This window comes from Leptinotarsa decemlineata, unplaced genomic scaffold, assembly GCF_025532065.1.
Source record: "Leptinotarsa decemlineata unplaced genomic scaffold, Ldec_3_MD MMD2_tig00000026_RagTag_RagTag, whole genome shotgun sequence".
In the NCBI taxonomy this organism is placed as follows: Eukaryota; Metazoa; Arthropoda; class Insecta; order Coleoptera; family Chrysomelidae; genus Leptinotarsa; species Leptinotarsa decemlineata.
In genome coordinates this window covers 7,182,339-7,204,461 of record NW_027412539.1, presented here as the reverse complement: position 1 = coordinate 7,204,461, position 22,123 = coordinate 7,182,339, and the positions used below count along the sequence as shown (strand labels likewise).

The 22,123-nt window shown below is 34.0% G+C and overlaps 2 protein-coding genes across 2 annotated transcripts in view; one reads left to right on the top strand and one right to left on the bottom strand.

Moving 5' to 3' along the window:
- Positions 1-22,123, bottom strand: part of LOC111512102 (serine protease ndl) — a 138,973-nt gene that overhangs the window by 19,816 nt on the left and 97,034 nt on the right. Inside the window, exon 18 of the mRNA XM_023168198.2 lies at positions 16,950-17,187. Coding sequence (XP_023023966.2) covers positions 16,950-17,187 — 238 coding nt within the window. The remainder of the gene's footprint in view (positions 1-16,949; positions 17,188-22,123) is intronic.
- Positions 702-13,462, top strand: LOC111512110 (uncharacterized). Its single transcript, XM_023168209.2, has 2 exons — positions 702-1,048; positions 12,157-13,462. The coding sequence occupies exons 1-2, from the start codon at positions 866-868 to the stop codon at positions 12,997-12,999; spliced, it is 1,026 nt and encodes a 341-aa protein (XP_023023977.1). The 5' UTR covers positions 702-865; the 3' UTR covers positions 13,000-13,462.

Below are 22,123 nucleotides of genomic sequence, written 5' to 3'. Positions count from 1 at the left end.
CACGGCTTCCGCAATTTACAACACGTTGTAGGCATGATTTTATGAAGGACGATTGATATGTAAAATCAGCCTCAAACAACGAGTTTCAGCAAGCAGCAACACAATCACTCACAAACACAAGTTGATTATGGACTTTTCTAGTTTTCTTTCCATTAGAACCAACAACATGTGTCCCTACAGGCGCCATTTTGATTTAATTTTGACAGCATCTCGGACAGGTCTACGAGATATATAACCAAAAAGCAGCTCCGTACATTTTTTAACATTTTTATTGGAAAAATGTTGATTGTTGAAGTGTAAAGTGTCAAGGAAGGAGAAATAATGTGTAAAGGTGACCTAGTGAATAAATGCTTGTGTTTTTAAATAGTTCATCTTATAAAAAAGAAGGCTGAAAAGTTGCCCTTTTCTGAACTTTGAACGGCCGTAACTTTGTTAATAAGGGAGAGCGCCGCTTTTTTCTTTCGAATTCGTAATCTACGCATCAAAATACGCAAGTACACTCAAACATTTTTTCAAAATCGCCGGGTGCCCTCAAAACGAATATTTACACTAATTTTCATAAGACTTACCCAATACCTCAAGGTAATTTCATATGGTTCACTAGTAATATCATTCGAAATAAAAATTGGTCACCTCTCGATAACTATTTGGTTGACCATCCGGTAGATCTATTTTCTATACGAATCAAGTTCCAACGAATCTCGTGTTATCCTTATCAACGATTTGAACAACACCACACGTGAAGTACAGTGTCAATTTAGAACGAAGGAGCTTTGGTGCCTACATGTGCTTTGTTGTTCTGTTCTAGTACATTGAGTGTATGTGTTTTTGCGTTCTTCTCGCCAATCTCCTGTTTTAAGACAAAATGGTTCACCGAGTCTGCATGGTAACTAATTGCCGCAATACGTCATCAACTACACGCTCAAAAACATTTATCAGAGTACCAACAGATGAAAGCAAACGAAGAAGATGGCTTCAAGCGGCAAGATTGAATCATGAAGTACTTCCAGCAAATGCCAAACTATTTATATGCGAGGATCACTTTGACGTAAGTAATATCAGCAGAGTCTTATAAGACAATGGTGACAGAAAAATCTCGAAATAGATTATTTATAGTATTCCCAACAACATATTATACAGTGTGTGAAAGTCAGATGAAACAAATTCATTATTTCGGTTACCGTACATATTTAAAAAAATCTCGAAACACGTTGAATGTAAATTATAATTTGACATTCTTCAAAGTAAAAATGCCACCCCTACCTTCAACTCCCTACGAATGACAGGTTCAGCTCCCAACTTTTTAAATGAGAAGTATAGGTTTGTGGTATATAGTAATAATAATAAAAAAACAGCAAAAATAAGCCTGATGTAGTCCTTCTCGACCACCAGAACAAAACGATATTTGTCGTGGAGTTTTCAGCTCCTGGTGAGACGAATATCGTCAGAAAAGAGGAGGAAAAAGGATAAAATATCGAGATTTTCTTTTCGAACTCCGCAGACTCTATCCAGATCACTCTGTCAAGAGTGATCTGGATAGTGAGTTCTGATTATTGGAGTCCTTTGGGAAATTATGTCTTCCCTACTCTCGAATCTCAAAATAATACCGGCTTGCCGCACTAGGGCAGAAATCTTAGCCGCACAGATGCAGAAGGCTGTCATTCTTGGCGCATTGCGTTTGCTCAGGGCACATGATTCTCGGACCCAATGATCACTTACTCCACGGTGTGGGGAGTGGTCATGTAGACAGTGTGTCATGTAGACAGAATGGTGCTGGATACAGCCTGTAAAGTCCTCAGGAGTTCGGATCCCCTTCTCTGCATGGTCCGTGACCATGAGAGAGCAGCAATTGGAGCATTTCTCTTTAGGGCAGCTGCCCGAGCAGCAGATGAACTCGGTGTATTTTTCGACACTGAACGAGGTGACCACACCGAGTTGAAACCTGTTCAGCAAAAAGCTCAGATAAAAGCCGCAGAGATCACCTTACTTCTGCGGAAACACAAGGATAAGCCAATGCATGGGGTCGTCTTCAATAACAATGGAGACCTTGGCTTTTCAAAGCGCCTGACCTTCGCTTTTCTCAGGTCGAGTGGGCGGAAGTCGGAAACTGAGGGGTTCATCATGGCTTGCTAGGATGGTGTCTTCAACACCTTAGTCTACCGCAGTTGCGGTAGACTAAGGTAAGGCGCAGTCGCGGTAGACTAAGGTGTTGAAGACACCTTAGTCTAGAAAATAAAAAAAGGTAACCTTTATTAACCATATGTGTATGAAATGTAACAACAAAGTAATAGTATGGTTAAAAGGAGCCAGATCAGTCAAGACTGGTCTTCCTCGTGAACCTGGGATACAAAATAAACAAAAAAAACACTAAGATTGAAGAATGAAGATTTGAAAAGTCACAAAGATAAGTAGTTATATAATTATCATTGAAAATATAGAGGGGATTTAGGTGTTTACTGTAGGTGTTTACGAAACCTTTCGTTTGGAAAGTCTCTTCATTCTCTATTCGAAAATGTTATCGATCCCAAGTTTATTGCAACAATTTAGATAAAAATAAATAAAAATCATGTGGTAACCGAAATAAAATACACTTAAAAACTAAAATGTAATGCAAACCAGAGTTGGGTAGTATCCGAATACTTCTGTATTCGGATACAGTATCCGGACACTTTTTATGTATTCGAAAGCTGTATTCGGATATTTTTCAAATTTTGTATTCAGTATTCGTATCCGTGGCCAAATTTGCAAGTATCCGAATACCGAATACTTTTTTCGATCTTCGGATACTTTTAAATTATTCGATGAATGAGAACCAGACCAAACAGCCCCATTTTATGCAGGCATATCTTGTTGCATTTTGTCGGGCATCTTCGAAAACGGTGAAATACAATTTTTGGCACTTTACCACCTCAAAAAATGAGTTACTACCAAGTACCAATCAATCTCGTTGAATCATAATTCCCATATCAATTATCCATTTCTCATGAAGAACCCTGATAAAATTCATTTCATTTGTGAACATTTTTTGTATCCATTTTTCAATAACTCTGTATAATTGAAAATAAAATATTCGTTTTAATTTTAGTTGTTTTTCAGTTTTCCTATATTACTGTATTTATGACTCAATTGCAATAGGTAATTTGTTCAATAATTACCTTAAAGTCTTACTATCTTTATGCATTTTTTCAACAAAGAAATTTAATATTGCTATGTGTGAACTTGAACTACATATCACTCAGTCTGATTTCCAATTAACAAGTATGATAAACTCATTGCCCAGACCCAAAATGAATTGATATATGGAGGACAACATTTGGCAAAAATGTGCATAAAAAGTTTAAATACTCGTTTTGATAAAATATTAAATTTGGAATGCTCGTTTTGATAAAATATTAAATTTGGAATGGAAAGATTCAATTATAGCAGTAGTTCTGCTTCCTAAATTTAAACTAAAGTGGTATAACATTGTGAAAAATCCAAAAAAATCTTTGGAAGATATTAAAAAATGTATAAAAAATGTTGCAAAAAAACAGACAGAATTTGAATCTTACAACGAATCAGATGAAAGCGGGGACCAAAATGTGGACGACTTTTTTGATTTCACGGATTCCCAAGATAACCAAGAAGTAGGCATTGTAGGCAGTAGTAGTACTATGAACGAACAGGGTACTGAGGGTACCAGTGAAAGTAGCAATAAAACTACAAAAAATCAGCTGGAATTATCAAGATATCTGAAAGGCAAAAGAACGAATTTACAAGTATTACATGAATACCCAATTCGCAAGCGTTATTCGTTCTTTTAAGTAATCAAATTTGAAGGTTAAGTTTTTTGCACATTGCTCTTTACACATCCCCATTAAAAAAATCTAATGATGAAAAATCAGGTGATCGCGCTGGCCATTAAATCGATCCTCGCCTCCCTATCCACCGATTGGGAAATGTTGAATCGAGTTTTTGCCGGAAATTGACTTGGTAATGTGGTGGTGTTCCATTCTGCTCAAACTTTATCGTATTCACTGGAATTTGAGGGTTTCCTGGATCGGGATATAAATTTGGTAAACTTGGAATGACATCATTTTGGAGTAGTGCCAAATAATTATCGCCATTTGAGTTGCCCTCAATGAAAAAGGGACTAATGATGTGATTTCCTACAATCCCTGCCCAAACATTAACCTAACCTAACCAAATATATTGAAAAAAAGATTGCAAAATATTATATTTCCTCTCAAGAATCGCCAATAACTATTAACAGATACAAAAATTATGGTATAAAAATCAATAATACAGCCCCATTTTGACTACTGTGCATCTATTTTATTCTCTTTTAATTTGAACAAAGCGCAACAAATACAAAAACTACAAAAAACTACTCGATCATAAAAGATTTTCAAGAGCGAACTGTCAAAATATATTCATGATGGAAATTGAAAAATTCCTTTTTGTTCAGTTCAAATTATGTACCTATGTACATAAAGTTGTATTATTTATATAAATTGTTGATTGCATTATATTTTAAGTTAGCTAACCTGTATATTAGAGAATCCTAATTCAATGAATAAATTCACAGAATTCACCTCTTGAGGGCATTACGTGTGTCCTCTCATCCAGTGAGGATTTTATGTTGACCAGTAGCGGAAATTTGGCCGATAAGCATGACTGTTAAGAGACACTCATCAGAAAACATAACGCCTTCTAATTGGATGATATTATTATCCAACATATCCATGAGCTCCTGAGTAGATATTATTTTATAGAAATGCATTTATTTTTTTTTAAATATGTTTACCATCGACGTATGGCTAACATTGAATGTAGTGGATACTCAAACTCAAGCATCACATCTAATTTGAGTTTTCATCACTCATTCCATTGACAGCTTTTTTTCTTATCTGCCCACACGAACAAGCTCACGAAACTGCTTCTCTATTTTGTTAATTGTTTCTTGAGATATGAGCCGTAAATTGGAAAATTTCTCAAGAAATAGGCGAGCTATTTCCTGTTGTGTTCGAGTTTTATCTTCGTAACCGTATGCATTTCCGTTAATCTAACCATTAAATTTGTCAGACTTGAAGTTAACGAACTTTAAACTTGAATTGAAATACTGACAATTAATGTTGTAACATACAAAATAAGATGACAAAGCGTTTTAAATAACGTTGTAATGGAAATTATTTACAGTTTTTCAAAGGACACCATTTAAAAAGAAAATTGCTATGGTTTTTGGTTACTTTCTTATTATCAATACCTCAACATGAAAAAAGTTTTGAGTATATTGCAATGATTATTGAGTGTATTTTATCGAATTTCGGTAACAATATGATTTTAATTTATTGTATCTTAATTGTTGCAATGAACTTGAAAGCGATAACATTTTTGAATAGAGAATGAGGAGATCTTTCAAACGATATATCACAAGCATATATTTCCCATTGAAGAAAATGGGGGTTGTACCTGTCATACGACAGGGATTGAAGGTAGCGGTAGCAATTTTCGTTGAAGTATGTCAAATCATAATTTAAATTTAATGTGCTTTGGGATTTTGTTGAAATATGTACCGCAATCGAAATAATGAATTGAATCCATTTGGCTTCTACAAACTGTATATCACAACTGTTGCTTTTGGATTAAAATTGTAAAACTGGTGACGAATCATGGGTATATGGTTATGGCATCGAAACCAAAGTCCAACCGTCCCAATGGAAGAGCCGCAATCAAAAAAGGCACACCAAGTTCGATCAAATGCCAAGGTTTTCCTCACTGTATTCTCCGAATATCGTGGTGTAGTGCTTCGAGAGTTCTTTCCGCCACATGGTCGTACGATCAATAAGAAGTTTTATAGTATAATCAACAAGTTCAAAAACATGAAAAACAGAGTTGAAGGTCCTAAAATCACCTTAAATGTTTTTGAAAGATTTTGGTTCCGGTAAAAAATTGCATTTTTTATTAACAAAATAAGATTTGAAAAATGGTATTTAGTTTTACGTTAATAACTCTGCAATTTTACAAAAAGATCGTTAAAGAGGGGAAAATTTCCGGTAAAAAAGTCCCAACTCCCGAAACTCTATCTTCATTATTTATAATTTTAATTTGAATTTGAAAATGGGGTTCCGCGCGGCATGCGCGCGCTGCCGCTAAAGAGAATTTATCAAAAGAAATAATTTTTTTATAACATAAAACGTCATTTTGAAAATTTGGAAAAATCTAGTATCTTCTTAACACTTGAATGAATCGAGTTTTATCACCATTTTTCAAAAAGTTATTCAATTGTTAACTAACAATTTTTTTGCCAATCTCCGTTGGCATAAATAATGGGATAAAAGGTATAAATAATTGGCCTATAAATTTTAAACTTCGTGGAGCCCTTTTGATATATATACTTCATACAATCCTGCGATAAAAGTTCATAAAAATTTATTAATTTTTTAATTATGACTTTTTATAACTATTGTGAAATGAAATATCTAAAAATTGTTGATGAAATTTTTTTCAATTGATATTTAGCTATGTCTGTTTTCACATTAAACAATGGCAGTTAATTACATAGGATATGAATTTTTTACGCAATTTGTTTATTAAATTGTTCCAAATGAATATTATTGGAGTTTTTTCCCAACACCAAATCGTTATTTTTTAACACCTCGACACGTGTTTCGATCACCAAGTGATTATCTTCAGAGCGGAAGATTAAATCTTCCTCTTTGACTCGACACGTGTCGAGGCGTTATTTTTTAACACCTCGACACGTGTTTCGATCACCAAGTGATCATCTTCAAAGAGGAAGATTAAATTTCCTCTTTGACTCGACACGTGTCGAGGTGTTGAAAAATAACGATTTGATGTTGGGAAAAAACTCCAGTAATATTCATTACTACACCAAAGGTTCCAAACAGTGCATCATAAACTGTTTTAAACAAATAGAGAAATTCAATATTTTTGAAATTTTTTTTCGCTATTTTGTTGTCTAGAGATACCTAATTATGATTTTTTTGAAAAAATGTTTTCCTAATTTTAATTTTAAATTGTTTCAAATCGATGTTTTTATATTTCCATTGTTTAAATAATTAGTAAAGAAATAACTTTGCTTTAAAAAATCATAATTTACACTTTTGAATAGTCTGGCAAAAAAATTATTTATTTTCCAATAGTTTATTAGTTTAACATTTTGTTATAAACAAATATTGACCAACGTTATTTTTTTTTCTCAAGCAAAAAAAAATTATAAAAACAGATATATGTATATATATATATATATATATATATATATATATATATATATATATATATATATATATATATATAAACAAGTGCCATAAAAATTATTAATTGATTGATATTAGAAAGTATTATAATAGGTAAATAAAAAAAATGTTTGTCACTTTTTCATACATAGCTGTTTTTATAATTTTTTTTCTGCTTCAGAAAAATATAACTTTGGTCAATATTTGTTCATAACAAATTGTTGAACTGATAAACAATTGAATAATGAATAAAAAAAATATTTTTTGGCAAACTATTCAAAAGTGTAAATTATGGTTTTTAAAAGTAAATTTATTTCTTAACTAATTATTTAAACAATCAAAATATAAAAAAAATCCACAATTGAAAATTAATACGACAAAGCTAAATATCAATTGAAAAAAAAATTATCGACAATTTTTAGATATTTCATTTTGCAATAAGAAATCATAATTAACAAATTAATACATTTTTATGAACTTTTATATCACAGGATCGTACGAAGTATATATATATCAAAAGGGCTCCACGAAGTTTAAAATTTATAGGCCAATTATTTATACCTTCCATCCTATTATTTGTTAGTTAACAATTGAAAAATTGTGATGAAACTTCTTTTTCTAAGGAACTTGATTAATTCAAGTGTTAAGAAGATACTAGATTTTTTTCAAATTTTTAAAATGACATTATATGTTATAAAAAAATTATTTCTTTTGATAAACTCTATAGCGGCAGCGCGCGCATGCCGTACTATTTTTTCTTACCTATTTTGTTAATAATTGCAATTTTTTACCTGCACCAAAATCCCTCAAAAAAATTTTTGTAGCGATTCCGAATCGAATGAGCTATCGCTCATATTTTAATGACCTTTATTTCAATTTTTCATGTTTTTGAGCTTGTTGATTAGACTATTATCCAAAAGTGATGCGCCGCTTGCGAGAAGCGATAATGCAACTGTCGAAAACAACACCGTAATCATGCCTCAGCCACCTTATTCACCGGATTTGGCTCCTGCGAATTTTTCTTGTTTCCAAGAGTGAAGAGATCCATGAGAAGACGGCGTTTTTGCGGCGATTAAGGAGGTGAAAACCAAATCGCTGTGAGAGCTCACAGACATACATAAAAGTGAATATCAGAACTGCTTCGAGGATAGGAAGAAACCCTGGCATGAGTATATTATATCTGAGGGGGACTATTTCGATGGCGACAAAATAGAAATAGATGGACATTTTTTGATAAAAATGAAAATTTACTTAATTTTTTGAACAGACAGCGTTTATCATCGGATGCTTATTTGATGAACGAAGCTAAGATAGGCGACAGTCAACAATCAGGTATATCTAATCACTATGGGGCTCAGTCGTCATTTCGAAAGTTTCATTTGTCAATTTCACTTGAAAATAAAGAATCCATGCATTAATTGTATTACCCCAAATTAAATTTTTTTGAATTGATCCAGAAATATGCGACAGACTGTGACTGCTTATTGCTCAGTACATCTCGAACTTCACTGTTCATGAACTCTGTCATTTGGAGACCTGCGTTTACGAGGAATAAACTTCCTTAGAATGTTTTTCCAAATGGATTTAATCTCCAGCAATTCAAATCCAATGTGAATCACTACTTTTACACAGACACCGGTCTTAGAGCGCCATAAGGATTTACCTGTAGTGCGTGTGTCTGTCCTTAAAAATACTGTCAGGTAGTTTAGCAGAGGCTCAATAACAGGTAAGTAGATTTTATGTTTGAAATGTCTCTGGCAATTAAAGTTTTATTTTGTTAAAGAACAATAGCCAACAAATGAAAATTCCCACGAGTAATACATTCAAAATGATGTGCCACTTGACACCTCTTCCCATTTAAAACTCCAAGGGTTACATCTACCCCTCCTTGGGTTGGATGTCGAGCTGGCGACTCCAAATTCTTGAGCGGCGTACGCATAATCTGTCTCAGGTGGAGGAACAAACCCCCCATGAGCAGGTAAGCAGTGTAGCTGACGTGCAGAAATCCTCATATGGGAAGGTTGTCGCGGGTATCAAGGTGGGAATCTTGCACCTAGGCTATCCGACTACCTCATTGACAATGAAACAACAGAGTATATACTTTGTACCTGCCCCGCTGAGGACAGCCGTTCTCTCACCATCTGACCTGAAAAACCACTCACCATACAAACTAATCGGATTCGTTGAGAAGCTGGGTTTATTTGGTCAAGTATGAACAGGTGTGAACCACAATAAACCATTGCGGGTTGCGGTGTAGGTTCGAATAGACCCACTCACTTTGGACCTAACCTAACCTAACCCCTTCTTGAGGGTTGCACCACGAGGGCTACAAATATTCCTTGAAAATGTTCCCCTTGACTATGAAATTGACCTGTTTTCGAAGGAAGATATTGAGGGTGGGAAGTTTTCGAATTGACACCGCGTATATGCAATCATTCTTTGATATAAGTGTTATAAATTTCTGATTTTGTAAATATACAAGGTGTTAATTAAGTATGTACCATAAATTCAACAGACGGTTCTTTAGGTAATTTTAAGACGAAATGTTCATACAAACGTGGGGCGGCAAATCCTCCGTTCTCAAGATACAGGGTGTTAAAATAAAAATTAAAAAAAAAGTTATTCGTAAATATCTTAAATATCCTTCACCTAATTTTGTTGTAATTTGGCAAAGGTATTCAAAACATTAATGAGCTAATTTAGCCCGAACGTGATTCAATTTATTAAGTCCAGTGGAGTCTCGAGCGGGATTTGAACGAATATTTTTGACTTAAAAATGTATGCCACTGACTTTTGTGCAATTTTTATCATTTCTTTGGATTGAGCAATTAGAAATACAATATTTTTGTCGCATGATTTTTTTTCGAATCTTGTTTAGTTTTTATGAAAAAAAAGTCGACCTAATTGCACATCCCTGGACCTCTCAAGGAATAATATGGGAAATTAAATGTTTCTATTGAAAATTATTATTTTTACTATTTTTCATTACTAGTTATGTAATAATAACAACAAATAACAAATAACATTGACATCTAGATTAACGAATTGCACTAAATTAACTGTTGGAAATGGGCTCCTTCGGCTTCAATACTACCGTCTAGCCGCCACATCATTGAATTTCGTACTCTTCCGAAAGTACCTGGCGTATTTTTCATTATGTCACATGAATTAATGATTTTATTCCGTAAATCCTCTTCACTTTGAATATCAGTTATGGTGTCCTCAGAGAAAATAATCTACTGCATTCATTTCGGGCGAGCGAGGTGATCATGGGTGTGGGCCTGCTCTCCCAATCCAGCGATTATGGTAATTTTCATCCGAAAATTGCCGTGCCACTACACTAAAGTGTGGTGGAGCACCTTCGTACATGTACCACAAACGGAATCTTTCCATGACTGGAATTTCTTCTAAAAGTCCAGGTAAAACAAATTTTAAAAACCTTCGGTATTCTTCTCCATTAAGTCTAGGTGGAAGGAAGTGAAGCCCAATGAGATGGTCACCGACAATTCCAACCCAAATATTAAAAGAAAACTGTTCTTGGAAATTATTTTCTATCAAGGCCTGTGAATTGTTTTCGGCCCAAATGTGATTGTTGTGCGAGAAGAACAAGCTTCATGTGTAAACAATATTCGACTTAGGAAACCTGGATTTTTTCTTATTTTACCGCGTAACCAATTAGAAAAGGCTAGGCAATAGAGCTTGCACATGTTGCATGTGATAGGGATAAAGCTGCTGGGCTCTTAAAATCTGCCACACTGTGACATGGGTAATATTCAGTTCTTCAGCTATTATCCGAGTACTGGTATGAGGATTGACTTCAATCTCATTCAAAACAGCTTCTTCAATTTGAACTGTTCGTAGTGTTGCAGGCCTCCCAATGACAACCGTTGATCTTTTAAAGCTGCCTGTTTCAGAAAGTCGTGCAAGGAGACGTACAAAAGTTCTTCTATTAGGCACTACACACTGAGGAAATATGTCATGGTGAATGCGTCTTGCAGCATTTGAGTTTCTGTGAGCCATTCCATAAGAGAAATGCATATCTGCCATTTCACTTTAAGTAAATTAAACCATGTTTACAAAATTGGTTCGAAAAATAACCCCTAAACACACTTTTGATAACAATTGTAAATTAAAAGCTTATAAAGTTGACAACAACTGTCAAGTTGTTTATTAAATGCGGCAATCGTTTTCCAAGGCAACACTTGAATATTATTAATGGTATTTTCAGAAGAGTGCGAAATTCAATAATGCGGCGGCTAGACGGTTTTATTGAAGCCGAAAGAGGCCATTTCCAACACTTGATTTAGTGCCATTCGTTAGTCTAGATGTTAATGTTATTTTATATTTGTTGTTATTGTTACATAATTAGTAATGAAAAATTGTAAAAATAATAATTTCTAAAAGAAACATTTAATTTCCCATATTATTATTCCTTGTGAGGTCCAGGGATATACAATTAGGTCGACTTTTTTTTCTTAAAAACTAAGCAAGATACGAAAAAAATTCACGAGACAAGAAAGTTGTATTTCTAATTGCTCAATCCAATGAAGTAATGAAAATTGCACAAAAGTAAGTGGCGTACATTTTTAAGTCAAAAATATTGGTTCAAATCCCGCTCGAGACGCTATTGGACTTAATAAATTGAGTCACGTTCAGGCTCCTTGATGTTATAAATACCATTGCCAAATTACAACAAAATTAGGTAAAGGATATTTAAGATATTTAGGAATAACTTTTTTTAATTTTTATTTCAACACCCTGTATCTTGAGAACGAAGGATATGTGGACCCATGTTTATATGAACATTTCGTCTCAAAATTACCTAAAGAATCGTCTGTTAAATGTATGGTACATACTCAACTAACACCCTGTATTTATTGACTGGTTAAACTGATCTCGAATGTGTTTTTCTATGCAGCTCCCTAACGATATGGAAAATTTCACAGCATGGAAAACGATGGGTGAGCGTTTACGCTTGAAAGAAGATGTCATTCCGCATAAGTTATTACGGACGAACGCAGGATCTGCCGCTAGAACTAACCCCAGGAAAACGAGTGTCATAAAACTTAACCCAATTGTTGAATCATCCTCATCGACGAAGACAAACGTAGTCACCCCTACGTTCACAGCAGTACGACCAGATGGTAGTGTATGGTATCCTGATGAGAAAAAGAAGACAATCAGCGAAATTATGAAGGAAAATATCATCAAGATGTCGAATGCGATTACCGGCAAAACTCATAATGACAATGACACCAATAATTTGAATAAAACTGCCGCCATAGATTGGAATGCAATTCTCAGTAGAGGATTGAATGAAGCTACCAGCAAAACTTCAAATAATAAAAATGACAACAATAAAACTGAAAGCAAAATCTTGAGTGAGACTTCCCCCAAAAGTTTAGATAAGAATACCAACGAGAATTCGAATGGAAATGCAACCGCAGGTATAGATACAATTATAAGAAAATATTTTAATGAGTTAGGCACCAAAAATACGAGTGAAGATATTGGCAAATGTTTGAAAGAGAAAACCAGAAAAAGATTTAAGGTGTCACCCGAAAATGAGCGTAAACCAGACTGGTCCGTCACCATTGAGCAAGTATGCAAACACTGTAAATCTAGAAAAACTCTTATACCTCATAAAGAAAATACTCCCCCCTCTCTTGAGGTGACCATATGTACTTGTCAACCCAGCACTACTGACGCGAAAGATAGTCATTTTGACAGTAACGGAAATGGCACCGGACCCAGTGAATAATCATTCACTAGTCACCGAAAACATTCCGTTACTAACTTTGGGTTTGACGAATCCTATATACATTCTGACAAAAATATTTTTTATTGAAAAATGTCTGATCAACCGCCACTAGCGGTTTTTTAAAAGTTATTTAATTTTCGAAACCCATATGAAGTTGAAAATCATGTATTGGAACTCACGTTTCCAGGAACACAAATAGAAGTTTGAAATCCAAAAATGAATCATGAATCTGTCAACTGAATGACTGTGACGAATCAGAATTTATATTTTGACTAATGAAGTTATGGAAAGAACAATAGATTTCAATTTAAATAGCAATTGAGAAAAATAATTTTTGAAAAACTTTTGCTATGAACATTGTGATTTTATATTTTAATAAAACCCTAATTCTTATATTTTCTGTATACAAAACCAATACTTTGAATTTGAAAGCATTGTTTTAATAAATTCCATTTTTTAACAAGATTTTTTTTATTCTCTCCGACAAACATTCTAAGAATTGGTTTCAAATGGTTATTCTGATGTTATGCAGGTTTCTCAACCTACTCTACTACGATATAATTATTTAACAAAATTCAATAGTTTCAATTTTGATTTAACAAGAATTATTATTTTACAAATATCAAGCTGGAATATATCATTCGATTTGAAGGTTTGGTTAATATAGCCCAATATGTAGTAATTGATCATAAACAGCTAAGGAAAAATGGCCTCAGAAATAAAATCTACACTTCGGCAACGCAAGTTATATATACAGGGTCTTTCACGACGAGCGTTCGTTAGGAATATATGGAGAACTATTCAAAATATAAACTTGAAATTTTGTGATAGTGGGTTTTACAAAATGGCCTTCTCAACTAAAATATTTTCAACTTCCAGTCTCTTTCCGTTATACCGAAAGTTGAGGGCAACTTCCTTATTTCAAATGGAACACCCTGTATTTTATTACATTTTTGACTTTCACAGGACATTTTAGATCATTTTGAATAACAATGTCCATACCCAAATCTGTTAGTTTTCGAGATCAAATTTTTTTCCGAAAAATTTGACAGTTACAGCACCACTCCGAAAAAATCATAACTCATAGACAATAATAGTTGAAAATGTGAAAGTTCACAGAATCACACCTTAAGCATCAAGTAATGAACAGGTCCATCGAATTTCCGAAAATAATTTACAGGGTGGTCGAAATTTCCACCTAAATCATATCATCGAGAAAAATGATGAAACACGATTTTTTCAAATGGAAACCATACACTATTCTATTATTTTTGCATCCTACAAAAAAAAAGATTCATGAAGAATGTCCTATACCAAAAATACACCCCTGGCAAAATATATCCGATTTTGGGAAATATTTGAAATGTAAATCATTCGAAGCAATACCAAACCAAGAAAGCTTTGAAAACAAATGAACTAATAGCAACTCTGTCTTTGGTAAAAGGTAACTCCACATGAAAATGGATCGATTGAAATAAAATGCTATCAGAGAGATGTGTTATATCTTTGTTTATTGATATCGAATACAGTAACTTTATTTTGTTTATATTTTTTAAGGTTAGATTTTTCTTTAATTTCAGAATTTAACTTAATTTCTTTATATTCAAATAATATTGTGGTTCATTTCTACAGATGTTCAAATACATTGCCGTTTTGTTCTAAACAAGAATATATTCTTTTTTGCATACCACTATTTGTAGCTTTCTGTATGGAATCAGGAATCAAATTATTGAAATCTCTCAGAACCCTTCGTTTCATGTTCTCTTTATCACTCACAGGATCAGCATAAACATTTTCTTTGATATATTCCCAGATGAAGAAGTCCAGTGGTGTCAGGTCTGGAGAGCGAGGAGGAAATTTAAATGGACCATTGTAGCAAAGCCACTGATCTTCGAACATCCCATTCAACAACCCAGGAACGGTATCAGTACTATGTGCAGGGACTCCATCCATCTGATACCATAACTTGAAACGGTATTGTTCAGAAATATGCCTTATGGATTCACCATCCACATTCCTAATTATATGCGAATAACTATCGCTATTCAAATTCTCTTCATAAAGATATAAACATAAAATTCGGTGTTTCTTTATAGCTGGAAGTTGCGCTGGCGAACGAGCTTTGGATTTTCTGCTGCCCAAAAATGAATATTATGGCTGTTGTACATACCATTCATGGCAAATTTGGCTTCATCTGTCCATATGATGTTCTTCATGAACTCAGGGTCCTCTTGTATCTTGATAAGAAATCATTCGAAGAATTCCACTCGGGCAGGTAAGTCGTGAGTTTTGAGATTTTGAACCTGGTGATATTTAAAGGGACGCCAATTATGTTTGATTAAAATCCGGTTTATGGACGAACATGAAATTCTAAGTGAAGTGAACTAGGACAAAACTACAATTTTGATGTCCTCATTGTTTACGAGTGTGACAGGCGAAAAAGATCTGAAATCACGGCAGTTTCTTACAAGTCTTCTCAGAATATTTTTATTGAGTCTGTGTAAATTTGAAAATCTTTCTGCCAAAACACGAATGATTTACATTTCAAATATTTACCAAAATCGGATATATCTTGCCAGGGGTGTATTTTAGGTATAGGACATTCTTCATGAATTTGATATATTTTTTTTCGTAGTATCCAAAAATAATAGAATAGAGTATGGTTTCCATTTGAAAAAATCATGTTTAATCAGTTTTCTCGATGTTATGTTTTAGGTGGAAATTTCGACCATCCTGTAAATTATTTTCTAAAATTCTTCCTGTTTATGACTTGATGCTTAAGGTATGATTCTGTGAAATTTTACATTTTCAACTGTTACTGTCTATGAGTTATGATTTTTTCGGAGTGTCAAATTTTTCAGAAAAAAATTAACATCTCGAAAACTAACAAATTTGGGTATAGGCATTGTGGGCCTAAAGTGGGCCTAAAATGTGCTGAGAAATTCAAAAATGTAATAAAATACAGGGTGTTAAATTTGAAATAAGGAAGTTGCCTTCAACTTGCGGTATAACGAAATGACACTGGAAGTTGAAAATATTTCAGTTGAGAAGGTCATTTTGTAAAATCCACTACCACGAAATTTCAAGTTTTTATTTTGAATATTCCTCCATATATACCTAACGAACGCTAGTCGTGAAATACCCTGTATACTATATACTCTACAAGCTCTATTCAAATATGTTGATAGATATGGATTTTTCTTATTTTAAGGGGATAATTTACAACAATATATTTTTTATTCAACGAAAGTCATTTTTTGTGGAGGAAAATCAGTTTTTCATCGACCTTTTTGGGTATTTTTACCTTCCATAGTCTAAAAAAATATAAAAATTATAATGGAGAACTTTATACGACTGTAGAAAGGGCAAACTTTCATATTTCAAAACTCCTGTGACATCTCTCGAAAAAGTTAAGAAATAATGATCAAAAGAATTTTTTTGTCCATTTCTGAAGACGGAGGCAGACTTTGGCCTCCGAAACGTGAAGATAAGTATTGAATTATTTCTTAGCAGTTTGTTTGATGGCAAAAATTGTTGAATACGACAAGTTACTGATGAATATAACATTTTTCTTTGTAAAAAATACTTTGATTTCACGCAGTTACTAATCGGGGTGAACTGAAAAGTTTGCCCTTTCTACACTTGTATAAAGTTCTCCATTATAATTTTTATATTTTTCAGATTGTGGAAGGTAAAAAATACCCTAAAAAGGTCGATGAAAAAATATGTTTTTTTTTACAAACTATGTCTATTATTCATATAAATCCTGGGAAATGGACATTCGCTACTGCCTCTATGGTACAGATCTATAAATTGAAACCCTAATGATTGAATTCTAACATACTCAATATTTTGATGTCAAAAATCATCAATTGTTCATGGATTTGACAGATAAAAAGTAATCCTCATTGTGAAATTCGATTTGGATACACAATACGTGAATCACTTACCTGACGCATCGAAAGCTGTTGGTCTGACAAGAGCAAAGTTCAGGGTCTTCATCACTCCTGTCTGAGCAATTTATGATTCCATCACATATTTTGCTGGAATTAGCCAGTTCCAGGTAAGTTCTACAGGAACAAATATCCGGTTCGTCACTGTTGTCTTCACAGTCATTTTGTCTATTGCAGAATGTGCTTTTGGGGACACACCTGTGGTTTTTGCATTTCATGTGCGTTACTGGACACTCTGTGGAATGAGAAAATATCGGTTGATGATATTATGTGTACTTATTGTACTTTGGACATATGTATACAGGGTCCTGCAACAGTGGCGCGGTGTTCCATATCTCAATTTAGGAAACAGATAGGAATCTAAATTTCTATAATATTACCTTATTGCACGAGCCTGACAAAATAAAAATAATGGCGGTCATACAGGGTGTTCAATTTTTTCTGGGCGGATCCCAACTGTGTTTTTTCAAATAGCAACCTATATTTTTTATCGTTTTTTCGGTTTCTACATATAAAGTAAAACACACTTTATGTATATCTTTACTTCGAAAAAAAAGTGACGGTTTTCGAGATATCTAGCATGACAGGTTTTTTTTTTCAATATTCGTCACTCAGAATATTTGAAATTATAAAGTTGTGCCAAGTCCAATTGGATTTTTTTTTGATCAAATATTCTACATTGGTAACTCTCTCAAACGATTTATCTGAAATCTACCTGTGATATACAGGGTATGAAAAACCGCTTGCCACATATTGTAAATAAAAATTTGCAGAATCTTCCTTATTTTGAATGGAACACCCTGTATATTATTGATTCATAAGGAGCGCCAACGAAACCTCTACAAATTTCATCAGTATTCCCTATGGCTAGGTTCAATAGTTTTTCTTAAAAAAGCATTTTTTTCGAAAAATGGTCGTTCTTCCTATTTCTACACCATAAACTCGACTTTTTTCAAGGCGAAATCCATTTGACGACTGAAGAATGTACGAAAGATATTTCGTTTCAGTTTTGTACATGATAGCGTGTCCTATAGTTTTTTTTATTTTTATTTTTTTCTAAAAATGACAACTCTCTATTGTATCGCCATAATATCAATGATTTTTTTACTGTGAAATCCATATGTGACGACTGTGATCGAGATATATATTATGTTTATAACACATTCATTCTCTAAATAGAACACCGTGCAATTTCTTCATTTGATGCATAGTTTTTGTCCAAGCCTTTCCTTTAAATATCGCCCCATGCCTAAAATTACCTGTTGCTAGATAAACAAGTTTTGAATTACACCGCAAAATGTACGTTCTTGAATAATTACAATAATTTCAATAATCTCGAAATTTGTGCCATATTTTTATGGCGTTGAAATAGGAAGAACGACCATTTTTCGAAAGAAATGGTTTTTTAAGAAAAACTATTGAACCTAGGCATAGGGAATACTTAATGAAATTTGAAGAGGTTTCGTTGACGCTCCTTATGGATCAATAATATACAGGGTGTTCCATTTTAAATAAGAATGATTCTGCAAATTTCTATTTACAAGCGCTTTTTCATACCCTGAATATCACAGGTCGACTTCAGATATATCGTTTGAGGGAGTTACCACTGTAGAATATTTGACCAAAAAATAAATACAATTGGAATTGGCACAACTTTATAATTTCAAATATTCTGAGTGACGAATATTGGAAAAAAAACCTGTCGAGCTAGATATCTCGAAAACCGTCAAAATTTTCGAAGTGAAGATATACATAAAGTGTCTTTTATTTTCTATGTAGAAACCGAAAAAGGAATAAAAAGTATAGGTTGCCATTTAAAAAAAAATAGTTGGGATCAGCCCAGAAAAAATTGAACACCCTGTGTGACCGCCAATATTTTTATTTTGTCAGGCTCGTGCAATAAGGTAATATTATAGAAATTTAGATTCCTATCTGTTTCCTAAATTGAGATATGGAACACCGCGCCATCGCGCCGTATATATATATATATATATATATATATATATATATATATATATATATATATATATATATATATATATATATATATATATAAATATATATATATATATATATAATCTAGAAAGGTTAATGCAGTCAAGCTGCTGGAAAATAATTCCATAAAAATAAAAAAATAAATTGATAAGTACTTTTTGATCATTTCCATATTGATTTCAATATAAGAGCCACCGGTAGACAGCTGTTTCAGCCTATTGGGCATCGTCATTACCGGGCAGGCGGTCCTCGATTGAAGACAAAATGAGAAAAAACCAAGAAAGTACTTAACAATAATAGCTGCGTAAACGCAAGCGAAACATAAGTGGAACCACCTATTGGTGTGACACCCAAGTCAACTTGCCAAGTTTTTATGTCAGTGTTGGTGGTTTGACCAACCAACCGACAACTGCGGTAGCAGAAATTTGGGAAGCTAACCTGAAATCTGTTTAAAATCTGTTTTTCCGTTAACCAGCTGTCGCACCCCTACGAACGACAACCCTCAGAAGTCGAAACTTGTGCGAGCTAAGGATTAACGAGGTCTTACCTTTTAACGTGTGATTCCTAACACGGAAAACGAATCCACATGTTTCTAGAAATGATATGAAATCTAGAAAGGTTAATGCAGTCAAGCTGCTGGAAAATAATTCCATAAAAATAAAAAAATAAATAGATAAGTACTTTTTGATCATTCCCATATTGATTTCAATTTAAGATACACCGGTGGACAGCTGTTTCAGCCTATTGGGCATGAGACAAAATGAGAAATAACCAAGAAAGTACTCAATAATAATAGCTGCGTAAACGCAAGCGAAATATAAGTGGAACCACCATCGGAAAATCAACGAATAGCCGTCCGTTTAAATTTTGATCGAAAAAAAATGGCCCGATAATATTTTCGTTCAGGATACCACACCACACATTAACTTTCTGAGATATTTGGTCTCTACAATTCACCACACAATTTGGATTTTGTTCAGCCCAAAACCTCATGTTCTGGAAAGATACAACACCATTCGTGGTAAAGGTAGCCTTATCATTGTATAAGATATACTTTAAAAAATTCCTGTCATTGAGATAATTTCCCTGCATCCATTAACAATACTCCATACGGCGGATTTCATCTCCTTCGTGCAAAGTATGTAAAAATTTGGGTTTATACGTATGCGTTTTATGCCTTTATGCCTTATGTTTCTCAAACTAATTCTAGGATCAGCTTGATGAGCCGCCAATATCGTATCATCATCAATATGATGTTTTACAATTTTTCTGTTCTTTGTTACTTGGCCGGTGCTCACGAATAGATTATATATTTTATGTACAGTTCCAGGGTGTACAGATACCCCTAGCGGGTGTCTTCTATTAAATTCAGCGGCCGCTTCACGATAAGACCTCACCCCTTCACCAACAATAAAAACAATTGCAATTTTTGCTTGAAGTGACAGACGTACCATGTTGAACTTTGTCAATCAAAATGAGCTGATATCAGTTAAAATGGGAACTTCAGAAATATTAAAATATGAACAGGAACTCACGAACAGAAAACAACTGGAACACAGGAACAATATCCAACACAAATACAGGAACAATAAACACAATGGGAACAAAAACACGGCAGAAACAACAGGAACAATGGTAATTCAAAAAACAACAATACTAGAAATAACAAATACAATGAAAACTGGTCTGGGGGTTAATACAACAAGATCTTTCAACAATATTGTCAGGTTGACAGTAAATATCAATGAGCAACTGTTTTCCATGGTGATTTCAGGGCACCGCATGATTAAATGAAACTGATGTAATTCAATCCCTTCAAATGATTTCAGACAACAATTCAGCAAGTAGGTAAAACAATCTAAATTCTACCTGTTCACCGAGTGCGATTTTTTCTTTAAAAATTAACAGTTGTTTCGGTGTTGCAATGAGTATGAAGATTAATTTTGTTTCGGATGGTAAAATGTTTCCTCAATATTTTGATAAAGGACCCCGCACATTTCTTATGAGAAATGGCTTGCCTTGAATTTTGCAGCAATTTTGATATGTTGTAGTTCTTGATGTGCTGATTAAAAGTGTCCACAGCCAAAGCTCAGAATTGTACAGTTTTCGAGATATGAACCTTTGAATATAGATTTTTTCCATTTTTTGCAGTTTTTGCTCATCAATCTATAGCTCTCACTTCTGGTTGGGATAGAATTTGGATGTTCAGCAACCAGAATTAGTTCTACGAATAATCTTCTTCAGTTATAATAGATGCCGTCATCGATAATTTTTCATACACTGCTTCACGCTATCTCGAGAATGTGGTGCTGTGACATTTTCCTCAGATAGGCTCAAAATGGATGATAGCATCTCACAGCATCTCTATCTTTCATACCTGTGAGTACTCTCCAGATAGAAAGAAGGGATTCAGGTATTGGAAGCGAACCATTTTGCGCCGTAATATGTTTTACCTAAAAATGGAGTGTTCCATCGCGAGTGGCGGACAGTGTATATCACTTTGGCCAAAAAGTGTATTCGTAGTAAGTTGGTAGTCCTGATCACGAATCTGAAGGAATTTTGAGCCTATTTTGCCACCTAATATGTTTTACCGTGAAATTGGAGTGTTCCATCGCGAGTGGCGGACAGTGTATATCACTTTTGCCAACCTCATTCAGGTGGTAGGTGCATTTTGAGCATTTTCAACAGTCCTGAGAGTTTCATCGTTCTATCTCGAATATTACGGAAGATATGGGGGTGTTTCTATGAGAAGTGAGACACACTGTATAAGTTGAATATTGGCTCTTGCTTAAAATTTTATATGGGCCAGACTGAGAGAGCATATACGAGAGTGATCTGCTCATTGTTTTAAGGTTCAACTCAGTACACCTCGAACTTCACTGTTTAAGAACTCTTTCATCTGCAGAACTGTGTATATGTGTAATAAACTTTCCGAGAACGTTTTTCAAAATGGATTTAATCTTCAGCAAATCAAATCCAATGTGAATCGCTACTTTCGCACAGGCACCGCTCTGAGAGCGCCTTAAGGATTTTCCTGTAGTGCTTGTGTGTTGTCCTTAAAAAAAACTTCTCCCAGCGATGCTGCCATTTCTGCTATCTTCATGTTGACTTCGGGAATTTTTAGACCACCCTCGTAAGTAATTTCTTACGTAAATGTTAATGGAATCATTCTCAAA